General features: G+C 36.7%; 1 protein-coding gene across 1 annotated transcript in view; it reads right to left on the reverse strand.

Moving 5' to 3' along the window:
• gnai2b (guanine nucleotide binding protein (G protein), alpha inhibiting activity polypeptide 2b) overlaps window positions 1-20094 on the reverse strand; it is a 48387-nt gene that overhangs the window by 2283 nt on the left and 26010 nt on the right. Inside the window, exons 2-7 of the mRNA XM_056270534.1 lie at window positions 11073-11115; window positions 8045-8186; window positions 7522-7682; window positions 2517-2645; window positions 1213-1342; window positions 142-295 (exon numbers count right to left, since the gene is read on the reverse strand). Coding sequence (XP_056126509.1) covers window positions 142-295; window positions 1213-1342; window positions 2517-2645; window positions 7522-7682; window positions 8045-8186; window positions 11073-11115 — 759 coding nt within the window. The remainder of the gene's footprint in view (window positions 1-141; window positions 296-1212; window positions 1343-2516; window positions 2646-7521; window positions 7683-8044; window positions 8187-11072; window positions 11116-20094) is intronic.

Consider the following 20094-nt stretch of genomic DNA (forward strand, 5'->3'; position numbering starts at 1 on the left):
ATAACATTTACTTACTTAAAAATAACCACATGCTAAATCACGTTCCACATGGCAAATTAAATCAAAGTGAAGTCAAATAAATGTTCTTTTCCTGTTCAAGCCTCATATTTCAGTAAAAAAAAAAAAGAAAAAGTCAAAGACCTGGGTATTCAGGAAAGCAGATGGTGAGAGGACTGCGTGTGATCTTCTCCTCAAACAAATCCTTCTTGTTGAGGAAGAGGATGATGGAGGTCTCGGTGAACCACTTGTTGTTGCAGATGGAGTCGAACAGTTTCATGCTTTCATGCATGCGGTTCTGAAAAAGAGGAGTGTGATTCTTGAGAGGGCAGTAACTCGACAGCAGAGGGCGCTGGCGGCTCACTTTGCCCCGTGGACAGATGCAGTCTGTATACTAGTGACAAGGATCTTGGGGGGTTGCTTATAAATTAGTTTAGAATTACACAAAATACATCAGCCTTACTAAGAACTACTTAGAACATTAGTAACAATTTATCAAATAAAACAATTAATTAATTAAAAATGTGACGTAACTAATGAAGATCATTAAAAAATACTTTGTGTTTTCTGTGATTTTGGCCAAATGTCCTGTGCAATTTTAATTTATAATAAAATGGTCGATGTGCTCTAAAAGTGCAGCTTTCGACAATTTTTTAATTTGTCCAAACATTTTTATTAAAATGTGAGGTAACACTTTATTTTAAGGTGCTTGTAATAAGCAGTAATTAACAGTTAATAAGACACTTATAAGACCTTATACGATACATATAAGATGCATATAAGCATTAACTAATGATAATAAATAAATTAAATAATAAATTTCTCAAGTATCAATACATTGCACTTTTAGAACAGCCGAACAAACATAAATGGTAACACAAACTCCCAGTCCCTTAAAAATTGACCTTCCCAAGAGGGAGTAGTTTCGCTGATCTCTTCAGGGCCTGGAGCTTTAATTAACCCTTATATGAAGTAGTTAATGGTTATATGCATCTTATAAGGTCTTATAAGTGTCTTATTAACTGTTAATTACTCCTTATTACAAGCACCTTAAAATAAAGTGTTACCAAATGTGAAAATGCTTGGAGAGGTTTGCAAAACTAATCACATAATGGCAGATTCACAATTCAGGTTTATTGTTTGGACAATTGAGATTTTTTTCCATGACTTTTGCAGTGGTTCTGAGCACAGGATAGGGGTTTTCCCGAGTCTCACCATCTCCTCATCCTCTGCGAGCACCAGGTCATAAGCGCTCAGAGCCACACAGAAGATTATGGCTGTTACTCCCTCAAAGCAATGGATCCATTTCTTCCTCTCCGACCTCTGACCTCCCACATCAAACATCCTGAAGAGAAAGGAGAATTAGAGCGGGAGAATGTTTTATGTTGGAGACACTGAGAAACCGAGGAAGGTTAAGATTTCATGAGGGTCTCGGAAGAACGAATACAAGCGGACGATAATGAGAAAACACTTTCTACCAGAAACCTTTTCATATATAGTTAAGTCACCATGAAATCAAAACTGACAATTCTTGTTTTGTATGGAATATTGCACAATTTATTATAAATGATTTATCCATGCATCATTATTTTTTCATGTGCCTCATCAACTTTAATCAACATATTTCCCCTCCCTCTTGCAGACAGTGTTAGATAAGCTACTATTTATATCATCAACAGTGTAATTAGATTACTGTACAAATTACTCTCGAAAGCCTTACTTATAAATCTCATATCAACCTCTACCAGTTAAACAATACAAGGATAGACACACAACATGCCATTTTAATTATTTGAAAGAATTAAAAGTGCAAAGATATACTTGAACTGACCAAAGTATTCAAAGGGAGATGGTTAGATGAAAAACATACATTTGAACATTAGATGTTAAATCCACTATTGTTTTATACAGTAATTAATCCAATTACATCAGAACTAATTCAATTACAGAAAAATTAAGAGTAATCCCTTACTTTACTTTTTCAAGGGAAAAGCAATTAAATTACAGTAATTAATTCCTTCATAACGGCACATTGCACCTAACACTGCTAACAGCTCATCTCTCTTCTCTGATGATGTGTTAACTGACACGAGGGCGGGGCAACCTGTCACTCACATGAGATCCACCAATAGCAAACCACAACCAGCCAATCAATTCCTCACTACGCCTTTCATTTTTTCTCCTTTCACTCAAATATACGTCACAATAGGGTAGAAAACACTATCGCAACTTCCATTTCATGCCGACTTTACCCAATTCAATAATAAACTCCTCTACACATCGAGAACTCTTATTTTCCCACTGATTTTTGCCCATGCATGTAATATTGATTTATATATATATATATATATATATATATATATATAAATAAATACCCTTTCAAGCCATTTCAGCACAAACACACACACATATACATGCATCTCAAGATTCGTGCTGAACTCTATCAGCTAAGGTACGTGTTATTTATAGCTCATTGATTTGTGTACATGCAGACACACAGCACTGAATGTGTTTCTCACTTGAAGTGCAGATCTTTAAAAGTGAAATGTGTCTCCACGATCCCAGTGGTCTTCACTCTGGTCCTCAAGACGTCCTGCTGCGTGGGAACGTAGTCTGCCCGTCCTATCCTATCCATATCCTTCAGATAACTACACACACACAAACACACACAAGCATGTAATTAGGTCATTAAACTGTCATTAAAAGATCATTAATGCATTGGAAAGGCTTTATTCTCTGTGAGCTGCGGAGTGCGCATGTCCCACAGTCATATGAGGGCAGAGTGTTTGTATTCGGCGGGTCTGCGCTCGTCTTGAGATTCGACACCTGCATTAGTGCCTGATAAGGTGTGTTTACAGTGGGGGGTTTGACACTGAACACTAGGGTATTGCTTACTACAGGGCTTCACAACATTTTAATTCAGCAAAACCCCTCTGGAATCTGCATTATTTACTTCACACAGTGCTTGAGAATATAATGCTTACATTTCAATAAATATAACACCATCCCCCAGTTTCACAGACAAGGCTTAAGCTAGTCCCAGACTACACTGCATGTTTGAGCAGGTTTAACTGAAAGAGACCTGCACTGACATCTTAAAATATGTCAGTGACATTGTTTTGTCTCAAGATGAACACCAGAAATTGAACGAAGGCCTAATCCTGGCTTAATCTAAGCCCTGTCTGTGAAAACAGGCCAATATTTAGAGTAAAATGTTATATATTATATTATGTTATATGTAAAATGTCGCATCTAACATAAGGGTTTGTGTTTATATAATGTATATGTGTACATTTATATATATATATATATGTGTGTGTATGTTATATTATATATTAGTGGGCGTGTCTGTGTGTGTGTGTGTGTGTGTGTGTGTGTATATATATAATATATTACTGTGTGTGTCTCTGTGTGTGTACACGTGTATATATATATATATATATATATATATATACAAACAAACTATATAATAAAATTAATATAATATAATATGCGTATTGCATAGTATATACTGTATGCATGGTAGTCAGTTTACAGATATACAGTAGTAAAGTATTTTAAACATTTAAACATGATAAACATTTTAAAAAGTAGTATACTACACTGCTGACCTCATGCATGTTTAATTGTTTTAATTTTGTGTAAAAATAATAATAATAATAATAACTAAATAATAAATGAAGGAGCTTAAAGATCACGGTTGATATTGCTTCGGATTGATTCAACACACAGGTCAAGCACATTGCATTGTGGGATACAGTATTCAACGCCGTGTATTCTGGTTGCACACTGCACACTTTAGCTAATGTAGTAGGTCATCTGCATATTTCATGCATACAGTAAACCTGCCTACTGTGTACAGTACACACACACACACACACACAGCGATCAGAGTGAAGTTTGATCTGAGTCCAGTCTTCAGAGGTTTCCGCAACACAACAGCTGCTTGTGTGTGAAGTAGACTTTGACTGGAAGCCATAAATAGTCGTATTAGCTCAGTGAGCCGTCGCTGTTGGCCGGACCACAGGCCTGTGCGCTTCGCTAACTGACAGCATTTCTATGGCAACCCCGACTGACACTGACCTTTCAGACATAATGATCCAGGCTGAAAAATCAGGTCATACTTTCGCAACATGTAATTGGTAAAATATACAATTTCACTTTCATAATAATAGTCCTAATAATTTCATCTATGATGTTTTTTTTGACACTTTAGACAGTTGAAATTCAACCTTTTTCTCCTTTTATGGCCGAATATTACAATGCCTGTCAATAACTAGCCATAATTCACCCCAAAATCCAAAGAAGAAACAAAAATGAAGCCTAGTAAAGGTCTATCCATCAATCCATCTTTCTATCTTTCTATCTTTCTATCTATCTATCTATCTATCTATCTATCTATCTATCTATCTATCTATCTATCTAATTAGATTAATAAATTAGTGATAATTATATGCAAAATCTTACTGGTCCAACCAAAATTGGACATAACTTTTTTTTTTGCTCAAAATGAATACAATTTAAATAAAGAGTCAATATATCACTAGAAGATGTTCCAGTTCATGTGGTCATATACCTCTTCGGTTCAAGATTTAAAAGTGCAACGTACAGTATTACAATGCCAACATAGACAGCACATTAATTCTATTAAATAAGCAAACAAATAAAATGATTATTTCTTGATGTAGGCATCTACTATAAAAAGCTTTTTAAAAACATCACACAATGAGTAAAATATTCAAGAATTGCATTGTTTAAAATTAAATTGTTTAGCTCAGAGTCATTTATAATCAAAATCAAAAATGAAAAACAGAACTCGTCTATTGTGAGATGAACCGAAATGTCCTAGTATCATCCTTTAGCTTCTCGTTTTAGGCTTTGAGAGTTTATTTCCTAGAATGCGCTGGGTTTAACGGGCGGCACTTCAGAAGGTTTCAGGAAGATCATATGATGGACAGAGGACACACTCCGTCGTCTTTCACTACTGCAGGATGGAGTCGGAGATGTGGGATGAAGGGAATGCGAGGACTTCGTTCTCTTTCAATACACTGAGGTAAAAGCAGGTCTTAATTTTACTTCTGATCTTGGTTAAGCGATTATGCTGACGTAGTAGTGGCTATTAACCATCCAACAAATGCAGCGTTCTTAAAATCTCACATTTGAATTCTGGGCCTAAAATGTGTTTACCAGTAACCATGCATACAACCTCAACCATACATGGGTTTCATCTAGATCAGTTCATTTTAGGGAAAGCACATGAAACTACATTTTATCGAAAATTTAAACACTTGAACTTGCAGTCTAAAAGTGAACGTATAAAGAAAAAGCATGCGTTGGTCCTGGTAAACCCTACATTGTGGGGACCACATGTTTCCTCAAACATTTGTTGGTCCCCCGAGGAAAATCGCTTAGAAATCATACTAAGTGATGCTTTTTGAACACAAAAATGCAAAAAGTTTTCTGTGATGGGTAGGTATAGGAGTATGGGGATAAACTATGCAGTTTGTACAGTATAAAAAAATCATTATTTCTATGGAAAGTCCCCATAAAACATGGAAACCCACCACGAGCGTGTGTGTGTGTGTGTGTGTTCAATGAAGGTCCAAATGTGTCAACATCATCAGGGCTCGACATTAAGGCTTGTCCGCTTGTCCGGGACAAGTGGATTTTTTGTAGGACAAGTAGAAGAGAAAATTAGTTGTCCGACCGGACAAGTTAAATTTCAATCAAAATAAAATGCCATGTTACTTCACGTTATGTGCCACTCGTTACGTCTATTTTACAGATTTAATTTTACCGATTTGAAACGAACACATTTTTTCGCGCTGCCTGTGAATGTCCTGAATGTGACTCACAGAAAGACGCGCGCCAGTATAATGCGCATGCACAGACCGCGCGCCAGAAGTTCTCTTTCGCGCTTGAACGAACATCAACAACACACACAATTAAGCCAAAATGTCATTTGTCGAGTATCTTCATAACATAAGAACAGTCTTATGATGGACATAAAGAGTTGTGACTCGTGAGAGAATGTGAGGCGCGTGTGATATCCGCGTCTCTGTCCACAGCGGCTGCTCTTAAAGGGCCAGCTACCAATAAAGCGTTCTGTCAGTAAAGTTACTGAAAGAACAAAGGGAACAGAGAAAATTACTCACTGCTCTTGACTAAAGAACTTGTGTAGCTTCAATAAGTAGTAGTCTATATATAATTTATAATTTATGCAGCCCAGACTGTTTGATAACTTTATCCAATTTCTGCATATGTCCTGCCTGTTAGACAGTGAATTTTTATCCAGACATCAATGGCTTATTGATCATTATAGGTGTTATCAATCATTTAGTTGTTATTGCTAATTTCAGAATTATCACTAATCTGTGTGTGCATTTGGTTTAGAACCAAACAAGTTGACTCATGAAACCATTTGTTTATTATATCGCAATCGCATATCACAACCGCAATATTGAACTCAATAATTGCAATATGACATTTTCCCCAAATCGTGCAGCCCTAGATAAAATTATAAATCTTTACCCGGACAAGTGACTTTTGTGCATGGACAAGAGAAACATAAATTTACTTGTCCGAAGGACAAGTGCCTCAAAAAGTTAATGTCAAGCCCTGATCATGACCTCATTAAAGGCAGGACATGTTTCTGCTAACAACAACAGATGGAGTTGGCAATGAGTTTCCTTCTTGAACCTGGCTCCCATCATGCATCAGTGTGTGTGTGTGCGCTAAAAAACCATTAAAGTCACGTTCTGTTTCGAGGAGATATGTAATAATTTAATATTCTACTGCCACACCTGGCACAATTCTGTTACTCAAGTGTTTGTGTTTATGCAGCTCTGAAGTACATGGATGAAATATAATTAAACAACAAGTCACTTGAGGCTGTGCGCTGCAGTGATTTTACACAGGTTAAGAGGTGTTGGGGCACAACATGAAGTGGGAGGATTTAACGGTTGCCAAATGACTGTAACACACAGCCTCGGGTGGCTTGCTGCATTCATAAACCATATACAAAATGATAAAAGACACCAACGAGTGCTTTGAGATGCACAACCCATTATGTCTAAACTGACAATATACACAACCATTCAAAAATGTATTCAATAATCTCAGGAATAAAACACATTATATTATATTAAATTACAATAGAAAAATGTAATAATATTTCACAATATTATGGTTTTCACTGGATTTTTGATGCAGCCATGGTGATGCAACCAAAAAAAATTGATGAGCAAAAAAAAAAAAAAAGTAATTCTAATTTTAGCCTGTTATGAGTGTATATGAACTAATTTGGAATTCAATTTATAAGCAGTCACCAGCTGTTAACATCTCACCCAATCAGATTTGATAATGCTGCAATTAGGGTTCCCACACCTTTACACCAATTCATTTCCATGCCTTGATTTTGTGATATGCTATGCTGAAACATATTCATTATAGATTAATTGGACTCATTTGCAGGTGGAGCCCGTGTATGAGTGTGTCAGATGTACAGTAAGCGCAGACACTCACTAAGCAGCCGAGTCGTTGAGCTGGTATTCTCTGGAGCGGGTGAAGCAGCCCTGCACCCCGCTGTCGGCCCACAGTCTGCGGATCACATTGGCCAGGTCGTCAGTTAAGATTCCCTGCTCCTCCGCTGCTGCAGACAGAGCAAACAGCTGCCGTGCGTCATCCTGCACAAACACACACACACGTGCTGAGGGAGCGAGCGATTACAACACCTTGAGCACGGTTTACTGCACAATTACTGTCGCTCCAAACATATTACAATGGAATATTTGTAATGGCAATAGTTCAGATTAAAATAAACACAAAACTGCTCATATTTCCTGCTTTTATTGTGAATGATTCATCTGTGCACAAAATAACAACTCGCTCCGCCTGATGGATTTGACATTGTGCGCAAAACATTAAACCTGTACATCAGAAATGTGAAGTTGTGACAGGGTACGGGACTCTCTGAATTATTTACTGAATCTAAGCATGACCTACATGGCAGTCCCAGACATTCTCACAGGTGTGCAGGAGCTCTTACCACTCGGGCCGCCTCTCCGTAGTCGATCTTGAGGTTGCTCATGGCTTTAATAATGGCCATTATGGACTGGATGGTGTTGCTGTAGACCACGGCTCTGTACTGCTTACACTCGTCTTCTGAGTAGCCATCTTCATGGATGATTCTAAACAGAGGGTGAAATGTAACAATTAAAAAAAAAATGTAAGCAGAGAATGCTAAATAAAATAAAAGATATCTGGGAATGCTCAGTAAAATAAAATAAATATTGAATTCATAAAAAATTTAAACAATATATATATATATTTGTAATAATATTTGATCATATTAAGATACAACAAGTTATAATCCACATTTTAAACCTGCATTACATTTATTACAAAGCTTTCAGGAATCATATAGTTTAATTGGTCTAATTGCATCAAACACTCCAATCAGGCAAATATTGGAAGCATATAATATTAGACCTTAATTTTCCAAATTTAAAATGTACAGTTTTTTTACCAACTAAAATTATTACATTTATTGTGGCCATGATAATATATCAGCCATCATATCAGTTATATCAGCCATAAAACTAATTATCAGCCACCATTTTAGCCCAGAATGTGTATTGGTGTCTCTCTGGGTCACACAAGTCAGTTTTCAGCGGTGGATCTGAACCTGCATCATTTAGGAACTCCAGATTCACTGACGTCAGCAGATCTTCACGTCTTCTCTCTGTTCAAGAGTCAGCTGATATAAAATAGTCCAGTGGGGCTTTATTCACATGATGTTTGAGATCACACCTTTATTAAATCATTACATTGTACTTGACTTGACTTAAAAAAAATGAAATTGTCAGTAAGGAAAACATTAGAAATATATTAAACAATTTTTCCTTTCTTTCTGCAGCTCAGAATGGAGGAAGCTCAGGCTAATGGATCTTAAAAGGTTTGATAAAATAAAGCTAAATGTTCTTACACTTACTTGGTAACTGAATAGAAGAAATGTGGGACACATGACAGCTTCAGGACTGTTACTCTGGGTTATAAACTAGCAGAATTCCCCGTGTTTTAAACACCCCGTCTGGTGCTGGTAACAGTTACTGTCATTGTAACACTGTTTCTGCTTAAACCTGTATTAATGATCTGAGTGTGAAACTGTGTGTTGCTGTCCTCATGAGAAATAGATTTACTTACACAAAGATATTTAGAGCCCAATAAAATACATTTATAGCACACCTTTCATCAGAGCTTGCAAAGATGTTCAATGATGCTCCAACCCAAACATCTCAATACATAAAACGTACATTTATCTTACAAAACAGTGAACTGTTATTTCTATCTTAAAAAATATATACATGTTCTTTTTAACGTATGATTCAATGAAGAATACTGAAAAAAAATGCATGATGGTTTTAACAAAAATATGAAGCAGCACAACTGTTTTCAACATTGATAATAAAAAAAATGTTTCTTGTGCAGCAAATCAGCATATTAGAATGATTTCGGAAGGATCATGTTATTTAAAATTGTATTTATTTAAAAAACATTTTTTTACTGTATTTTTGATCAAAATTTTAGTGTACATGCAGTATGTGACTGAATAAAGCATAAAAACACAGGTATAAATTAACCCAACCTTTTCAAAACCAGTTAAACTGTTAGCGGTTTTATTATTATTCTGAAAAATCGATATAAATGCACAGTTACTGTTATTGTATAGATGCCAAGAGAAACCAGCCAATCGCTAATCCTCATACTATATTCTCATATAATAAATAGTATGCCAGATTAGGATTAGTGCCTTTAAATATTGCCAGATATTGAAAATAGTATTCAGTATTTGTATTAAAAATGTTAAATATACTATGCTAAAGTATGCAAAAGGTGTTTATGAAGCGTGAATCCAGACACGCTTGCAGACTGAGGATTATTATGGAGACACGACTGCCCAGAGCAGAGCCGCACATAGAAAGTAGTGCAACAATTTGGTATCACGAGGAGATGGATGGTGTCTATTAATCATGAACAGGATGAGGACGTTTCAAGAAAAGGAACCAGCACTACATCACAGGGTCTGTAAGGTGGTTTCGCTCGTGTAGAAATGTGACTCCATCACGGAAATGAAACTCGTAACAGCAGCTAGAGCCGGTTTCTGCAAACACCTACGTTAGCACTCCATGATGTCATTTGTTCAAAGTGCTGTTGCTGCAAATAAATGTGTGACAGATGAAGCATGGCTTTATTACTGAATATAAATAGTGTGCACGCACTTGTCTGTCAGCAGCTGCAATGAGCTCATTTACTGTCAATGTGTGCGATTTATCAGACTTAAAGCAGCGCGACGCTCCCGAGTGAGGACTTTAAGATCGTTACAGGTACATGGACATGCATGTAGACTTTACGAAGATGACACCTGTATTGAATCGTAAGCTACGACTCAAGTTAGTATAGAAGAATAAAACGTCATCAGCATGCGCTAGTGGTAAACAAATAGAGCTAGATTCATTTTACGTATTCACTTTGGCAATTGTGGTTTTTATGTGCGTTGAAAAAAAGAGGAGGAAGCGAAAGAGAATATGGATGTGGTCATGACTGGGGAAAAGAGGGCAACTTGGCATGCCAATTTTGTAAATGGAGCTTGAGGCAATAGGTTTAAGTTATAGCACCATATCGCATTGATCGATACACAGCTGTGAGCTGCTTTGTTCACTTACTGTGAATCGAGCCACTCTGAGACAGGGTTATTATTATTAAACACAGATTTGACTGTTCGCTGTGATCGTACTTGTCAAAGGTTTAATAGACAGAGCCAAATTGTTTGGTTTTTTTTATTTAGCAATAAGTTCGCGCGGGTGTTTGAATCGAGATTGCGTTCTTTTAACGATTGATCATGCAGCTCTACGCTATCAAAAGAAAAACAAAATAACGTAATGTCAGTTTTTTTATTTTATTTTTTTATATCGTGCAGCCCTACCGTATGCACACAGTAAATGGGACTGGATGAAAAAATAAATAAATAAATAAATAAAAAACACTAAAGAGACAGGAACCCTTTTTCTACTTACTTCATCTGTTTCACAATGGTGCTCTTCCCTGATTCACCTGCACCTGAAGAGAGAAGAAAACAGTTTGAATGACAATGAATGCAGAGCAAGCAGTCAAACAAATAAAAACTCAAAGGTGAAAAAATCAATTCAAAACCGGAAAGCATCAAGTTCAATAAAACTGCGCAGCTCCAACTGCATTTTGTCAATTTCACTGAAAAGCAGAGTCCTGTTTTACATCAGGGGTTACATCATCATCTCAGCCGTTCATACCTTATTGTTTACATTTCAGGGACTTTTATATGCTTTATAGTACATTCATGACATACAGGGTCTCTGCCCGACGGCTGGCCATGAGTACAGATTCAGAATAGAGCACGTTCTCAAATATTCTGTGCATGATGCATCATATCTGAAGGGCCGAGGCTGTGTGTCTGCTTATTCTGAGGGATTGTGCACTTCCTTCACTCCCGGAGATGATTTTAGCCTAATACTGCTCACTGAAGCTGCGCCAAAACATCTACTGTCAAAACTCGGCTTCTTGTTGACGTAGCCTGGCCGTGGCGCTCCGCTTGTTGTTATTTCCAATGCATGAAAGCCTGATGTTCTTAGAGGCAGCTCACAAGTTCACAGATGTATACAGAAAAAGGTCTGGGAACAGTTTGGATTATTCCTGCATAAAGTAATGAGTCTAAATCATAAAAGCACAGCTCTGGACAAAACGCTGAGAGAACAAAAACCTCTTCCAGTCCAGCTTTGAGTGGAAGACGTAGAGAGGTCATTCAATTATTTTGAGTGGAAAGATATGATACCTAATCATTCTGAGTTATTCTGAGGGGAGATGAACAACTATATCAAAAGGCTTTCAGTGAAGTGTAAAGTTTTTAATCCGATCATATTAGATGGTAGAAATCAAAATCTGCCAGAGTTCTGCCAAATGCACAGACACAGAATCATTTTAGTTTATCATGCATGCTACAAGAAGTATCGCTAGTATTTGTCATTTTTAACGTTAGGGATGTTTCAACATTTAGTATCCATCAAAATACCATAGCATTAATGTCTGCATTAGGGTTCAGCCACAGCATTTTTTTTGTGTATGGAAAAAGCCAGAAAGCACACAAAAAACCTTCTCCATTTCATTTTCTTTTAACATGTTTTAATTCAGTAGGAGTTGTAAATGGAGACGCAGCATCTGCACAGTCGTGTCGTCAGAAGCCCCTACAGCGGCGTGTGAAACGCGTCTCCTCAGCCATCTGCTGAATCATTCAAACACAGCTACCTCTACCAAACACACTGATTTACTGCACAGTCCCACACTCCAATTACTAACTCACACTCTCATCTTTTAACAAGCATCTGAACAAATTTGACTTTTTAACCTATTATATATTTTATATATTCAAACCACACGCAAAAAGTGATTAAATTTTTTTTTATTTAAAATAAAATAATAAAATATAACATAATATAAAATTGTATTTAAAAAGTTTGACAACTGACAACAAAAATCCATTTAATTGGAAATGTGTAATTTCTTAAATAAGGGTTAAAACAAATCTGAAAAACTTCAAATAACATCTTAATTTTATTGAGGTAGTGATCAATCAATCAAAAATATTAAAAATAAATATTAATTAAAATAAAATAAATACTAATATATATATATATATATATATATATGTAATTTTTTTATTAAATATTACACACATACATATATATATATCTTGTATGAACAGTTGCATTTCCTGTCCTCATCTGGATTAATAATTGACTTTTGTTACCTTTGACCTCCTATAGTGTAATGACTGCACTGAATTTATTGTCCACTGTACTTTGTACAAAGAAAAAAAAAGGTCTTAGGAAAAGAGGAACAGAACAGCACACCTAAACAGTGTAAGAGACCTAAACCCAGAGCAGAGACCCAAGAGACAGTAACACAGCGTCCCCCGAGCCCTGCTACAGTACTTACAGCTCATGGGATATACCGTTATACCAACTCTACCATATTACTACAATACTTACTAATGCCTAATCGAGAAAAATAATTGATACTTACGAGACTTCAAGAATAACAAATGAATTGTTTATTCACAAACCCAAAGAGGGTAAAACAGTGTAATTGGAGAATTGGAGAGACTCATAAACAGTGTTTTGGAGCTTGTTCCTTTGGTGAGGCTTAACTTAAAAGTTGAGAATAATATCAGGTAGCAAAAGATACGATGAACAATTACTTAATATAACAACAGAGTAACATGTAATTAAATAAGTACTTTACTGATTATAAAGCAGCTGTTGTTAATGACCTGTTTACAATATTTCTATTGTTTGCAAGCATTAATATTACTATTGCTCAAAGTTGGGATTTGGGATTAGTATGCATAACTCGCCATACCTCAGGGACATTAGATAGATTAAAGCTGCAATCCGTAGTTTTTCCTCTGTCGCCATCTCTGTTTGAAATCTGCAATTGCAGTTATTCGTGGAATTATCAACTTTACGTGGGTTGTGCCTCGGCACGGCACATCGCGGATGAATCCAATGTTTTGAGGAGAATGTGCGGCTGTCGATCACCACGCCGGTGTGGATACTGGCATTCAGAATCACAGATTTTTTTTTGGAAGTATAAGAATAGACATAAGAATTTGTCATCTGAACAAGTAACATCCACTTTTGTTCTGACCAACTAAGGGAAAAAAAGCATTGCGGTAAATCACGCTGATTAAATCTAACGATCGCTTATCATATCACGTCAAACCGTGCAAATTATACTTTGTTCTCAAATTTTTAATGTTAACAACATTAGCAGCATTGCGTGATTACATTTAATGTGTATTAGGGCTACCTGTAGTTCAGTTTCCATTTCTGTGCAGTCTAATTTCTAATTATCATACCAACTAATTAATGTTCCTTAGAACTGGTTCTCTTTGAAATACAAACATGCGTATCTGTAATCAGCTGCATATTTATTGCATTATTCAATATTCGATGCACGGAAAAAAAGCCATCTCTTCCCCTTTAACCCCTTCAAAACACAGTGTTCACGCCATCTTTCAAAAGCCCTTCCGATATTATCCTTGTTTTCGCATGGGCCGGTTGAAGTCTCTTTTTTTTCTGTAGCCACTCCGAAGTCCAAAGTCTTTTGCATTATACAACGGGTGAATCTCTAGTTGTAACTGGAGATTGTCGTTTGAACCTTTCTGGATCCGCATTCAAATTGCTAAGTTTAATTACATCAAGTGCTGTGAGAAAAGGCTATAAATCTCCACCTCCACCATAAGCAATATTGCTTATACTAATCGAGACTCCTTCTTTATGTGGACAGATGTGACGTAATGACGCAAAGACATGCTCGAATCTCACGCGGAAATCCACCAGTACCACTGGAATTAAAAACATTATTACAAGCTTACCGTTTAGAATCGAGCTACGGCAAGCAGAGAGTGTTGAACACTGGCTGGTTATGTACTTGCTCACACATTTATTTGGGATACATTTTTAACCCAAAAAAGTTACAGACTTGCAGCTTTAAACAAAAAAAAAAAGCATAAAAGATAAAAAAGTTATTTCCTGGCATTTATGGTTCCATAAAGAACATTTAACAGTTGAATGGAATCTTTCCATTCCGGGAAAATTTGTTATAGTGAAAAAAAGGTTCTTTAATTTATTGAAATGTTCTTCACACTAAGAAAACAAAACGGTAAGTATTGATCAATGAAAGGTTCTTTGAGGAACCAAAAATGATTCTTCAATAGCATCACTGCAAAACTCCCCATTTGTATCTTTATGTATAATGTTATGTGTAATAAAAATAAAAGAATGAGAGAAATAGAGAGAAGCAAAGAGATGTGCGATTATCAGGTCCTCTTGTCTAACAAAGGGCTCTGTGTGCGTTTGGCTGGCAGAGAGGATAGGCCGCCTCTGTTTGCTATCATTTGGGCAAACATCAATGCATCTGAATGAGACCCTCACTGGCCTCATGGCAATTAGTAAGCGGAGGGGAACATGGTGTCCTCATTCACAGAGAGAAATGACAGACTCTGTTAAAAAAAACTGTCATCATCGTATGTGGCATGCAAAAACAGGACTAATGCAATGATTCTGTCCAACCCAGTATGCATGCATACGATAACCTTGCAACATCTGGAGAACATTCCCCCAGTTTCACAGACAAGGCTTAAGCTAGTCCCAGACTACACTGCATGTTTGAGCAGGTTTAACTGAAAGAGACTTGCACTGACATCTTAAAATATGTCAGTGACATTGTTTTGTCTCAAGATGAACACCAGTAATGTTTTTTTCTAAGGCACGTTTATGAAAGCTACTACAGAATGTCCTAATTGAACAAGGCCTAATCCTTACTTAGTCTAAGCCCCGTCTGTGAAACCGGGCCATTGTGTTTGATTAAATGTCATTAGCTATGTTTACATCCACCTGTTTTATGTGCATTTTGGAAAATTGTGTGTAATTGGATAACTGGACTAACCCGGTGAAACAATTTCATTGGACAGCATCTCAAATGTTGGTTGGATCATCCTGAAATGCCTGAGCCAAAGTCTGTCATCAGAATGATTAGCATAATGCCCTCCCAGAAGCTTCTCACACGAGTGCATTCCCAAACACCAGGCAAGATAACCATCCGAACGCAAGACGACATGGCGCTGTTTGTTGCGTTTCGCCTGCGCAATCTGATACGCAAGTCATTTATGATGTAGGACAAAAGAGGCACAGTGGCTTGGGGACAATTAGAGCTTCCATTTTTATTACAGATATTTTGCGCCAATTGCCCAGGAAGTGACGATTTTGTTCTCTTGAACATGCTTTAATCGCAAATGTTTTGTGCCATATTCCAATTTTGCGCACAGGTTAAATTCACAACTTTGGATGGAAACATATCTATTGTGTACAAACATCATAAAAAGTGCCATGGCAATTAGTAATTAGTAACACTAATTCTTAGTAATTCTTCTAGCATCCAACCGGAACATTTTCTCAAATATTTTAGTCAATGCAACATGTGCTATCAGGGAACATCGAGCTTCATTCATGAAACATGAACAAAACAACAAATTCATGTTAACTGCTGAATTCAACGTAACAATTGCATTCAATTCCAATAGATTGAACTGTTTTCCAGGAAAACTCATAAAATATATACTTTAAATGCAATGTAAATCGTTTTGGATAAAAGTGTCTGCTAAATGCATAAATATGAATGAATTACATAAGAATGGTTTTACGATTTACACAAATTGATTCTGTTCATCATGAACTAGTCTCAATTTTCACTGTAATAAATGATATATCTGTAATCTAATTATTAAAAGGACAAACTCCCATTATGAATCTCCATCAATGTCATCAGCCAGTACACACCTCGCATTTCTATTTGGCATGCCATGCTACCTTCACCTGATTAACACCACTTCTGCTCATCCAATTTATCTGGAAGAATAAAGAATCTTCTATTTGCAAGCTCTTAAAAAAGTATTGCTCTCCCAGGCCAGACCATTGATTCAGGAAAAATAGCAGAGCAACCCTGCTGTCATGCTAACACTTGTTAGCGAGCCGTTATTGGTGGGCCTGCAGGGAATCTGTGACCACAGAAAGCTCCAGTGAATTTAAACAGCCAAAGCTGACAAAATTCAACACATTCCCAACACCCTGAAGGATCACTTATTCGACATTGGGGGCAATTTCATAAATACTAAAAATTTCAGTTGCATCTCCATTTAACACATTTGATCATAATTATCCCGAACATTGGAAAAAAAAGGGGGACTATGTGGACTATTGTTGTGGTCTAACATCATAATTCTCTTATACCTTTTTATTTCAATTTTGACCCATAAATCAAAACTTAATGTGCTGGGATGTCCAAACATTGAGAGATTTTTTTTCCATAATGAAAAAATGACTGAAGGAAAGTAAAGAGGCAGACGAAATAATAAAGGGTAGCATTGATGGGTAGTGGACTAAGAGAAAGGACAGTGGGAAAAGAAATGTATATGACCCAAAAGTAATGGTAAACTGATTTTAATTGCAAAATTACAGAATTGCTTGATATTGATGGTTATTTAATAGGGCTGTGCTGACCTGAACTGATACAGGACTGTCAGTACATATCACACAATGACATGAACCAATACATCTTGGTATGTAAAGAATATTAAATATTAAAAGACATTTTGGACATGGTAAAATATCTTGGACAGAAGGGTGGCGTTATATAACTACTTATATAATTCACAGTTGCCATGCCCAAATTGACAAAATGAGGCTGAAAAAAAAAATGTGTATATTTTGCTTACTGAAAATAAAACCTTTTCAATTTGATATCTTGAAACTTTAAAAATATGATTTGTAGAAAAAAAAAAAAAAAGGTAAATGCAAATGAAGTAAATCTAAGTGAAGTGTGACATGAACTGCTTGAATCAGAAAATGTTCTCTCCACTAACATAAATATAAAATCTTTCTCCCACTAATATAATTCAGATGTGTCATGTTTATCTAATTTAGCTACATTATAACTGGCAATTCTAGCTGAAGCTTTACAGAGTAAGATCTGCTGACTATCTAACAATTGAACTCTATAATTAACGGAGGACGTTGCAGACAGGCGGTAGAGTAATGGTAAAGTTTGAATTATCATGACTTATGGTCTTTAGCGGGTAAGATCACCACCACCACCAATGAAGCTTACTTTAAAAAATATGCCAAGTAAGATCAGTCTGCATGTGCATCCCAATCCACCTGTGTCAGAAATATGAGGCATTTCTTTTCATTGAAGCCAAAAACTATATTTAGACCGCATTGAGCATTTACTGTAGATCGGCAGAGAGCCAAACATGATACCGCAGCACTTGATCTTATTAAAAAAGGAAAAACACTCTTTTACTATTGCTCTGCCACACCCACCTCTTTTTACAAGCTCGTTTCTGGCCACCTTTGGAAGCTTGTATTGCTTATGCAATACGTTACATTACGTTTAATACAAGTCAACAGGATTAGTAAGAGAGCAAAACATCTTAAAAATGCGGTTATAGTAAAAGTACTGAAGATTAATATTTAGAGTTATCAATCTGAACAAAACCCTAAACCTTAAACTTTAGAGGCCATAAGAAGCTTTTCCTTCGGTGTGTAATGTATCAGTGTGTGCATGTTTAACATCTGCCAAGTTACAAAGCTCATAGTCTCCCACTAAAGGGATTTATTATTTATTTTATTATCCAACAGAGAATATTGCTCCAGACCTGCCTAAAACACCTCGATCGAAGTCTAGATATTACTTCAGCCAACGTCTACATCACAAAGCGACACATTAGAATAATGTTTGGCCAAAGGCATTCGCAGAGAGAGAGGACGAGGCTTCAGTGAATTGTAGTGTTGTTGCCATGTTGTGAAGCTGAAAATCGCAATTATGGTAAGGGGCGTTTCATTTCCAACACACGCTTGAGGTGTTTAGCCAATCACAACGCACTGGGTCAGCTGGCCAATCAGAGCAATCTGGGCTTTTTTGGAAGGAGGGGCTTTGTAGAAACCGGAATAATCAACACAAAAATCAATCAACCATATCTCTCGGTTTACACCACCTCTCAGAGTAAATAAAGAGCAAACGTGTCATCTTTTATGGTGCAATCCATAAAAACGAAACTCTCTGTCTTTTCTCACCAGCCGCCCGGAAGAAACACTAAATCCTATAGGATGCATCTACTAGAGAAACTGCCTTTCATGTTGTCTCCATAAGTAACATCAGCTTTCAAGCAGACATATAGTTGTAGGAACTAGAATGGCTATTGCTCAGGTCAGGACTAATGGTTTGATCTCTGCTGGCCCACGTAATTTGAGAAAGATTAATCCCTTTGCTACGTCATAGGTTTGAACTTTGCTTAAGCTGGACCGGAGAAAACACATCAATAGAGACCTGGTTTTCAGAGGCAGAACAAACAACATGTGGTCGATATTAAACAAGCAACGATAAAACGAGTCATTTGAAAGATTTCTTTGAACTGCTTTACTTCTTTAACAAACATAAAGTTTGGGGTCGGTAAGATGTTTTTGAGAGAAGTCTCTTCTGCTCAGCAAGACTGCATTTCCTTGATTTGATTGAGTAAAAAAATCGTTTTAGTGTGAAATATTATTGCAATTTCTCTTTTAATATTTCTTTGATGACAAAGCTAAATTTTCAGCATCATTAGTCGAGTCTTCAATCATTCGAAATCTAATATGTTGATGTGTGGCTCAAGAAACTTCTCTTCTTTTTTTTTTTTTACACAAAATATTTATTCCAATTTCACTAAAAGACTGAAAACAAAATGCAAGTGATCGATCAGAACGCAAAGCAAATTTGATGCACACTGACAGAAACGCACGTACGGCTTGTACAAGTCTTTAGGTGAGCCTGTTGTTGCCGATAGAGGAAGTTCAGGTGTCCCTGTAGAGCAGGACCGTAATGATGTCTGCAGGGAATCCAAATCAGATAACTTAAATCAAGCCTCAGGGAAAGCTTAATTACAACTGCTGTTCTTGTTTTCTAACTCTCAATGAGACTTTATTTTCCTTTTATTCCAGCATTAAGCCTGTCGGGGCTCTCAGCACCTCCTCTCGCTCTCCCGGGCCCCAGCGCTCTCTTCCTGCACTAGTTTTTCTCTCCTTTGATCACTTTTTGCAGTGTAACGAACAGTCAGTCAGAGAGTTCTGCAGACAGCAGACAACTTCACCTGTCTCCTGAGGGTCCTGGCTCCCGCTTCTTCATCTTTGCCATCCATTACATTTTTCTAATGCAGATTTGTTGTTTTCTGATGACTAAATTATGGCTTTGCATGCAGTGACCAACAAGTGCAAACACACACATTACACACCCCGACATAAACACACAGTTGCTACATGAAAAAATGATCTATTCTAATAACACTCAAAATGGCACAAGCCTGTGAATTATATCCCTATAATTAAATACAGTGTCATATATCCTATGATCAACGCTCAGTCATATTTAAATGCTGAATCATGCACTTAATGAATGTACTGACCACAGGAGGGT

Source organism: Rhinichthys klamathensis, unplaced genomic scaffold (assembly GCF_029890125.1).
Source record: "Rhinichthys klamathensis goyatoka isolate OS25496 unplaced genomic scaffold, OSU_Roscu_1.1 h1tg000303l_1, whole genome shotgun sequence".
Classification (NCBI taxonomy): domain Eukaryota; kingdom Metazoa; phylum Chordata; class Actinopteri; order Cypriniformes; family Leuciscidae; genus Rhinichthys; species Rhinichthys klamathensis.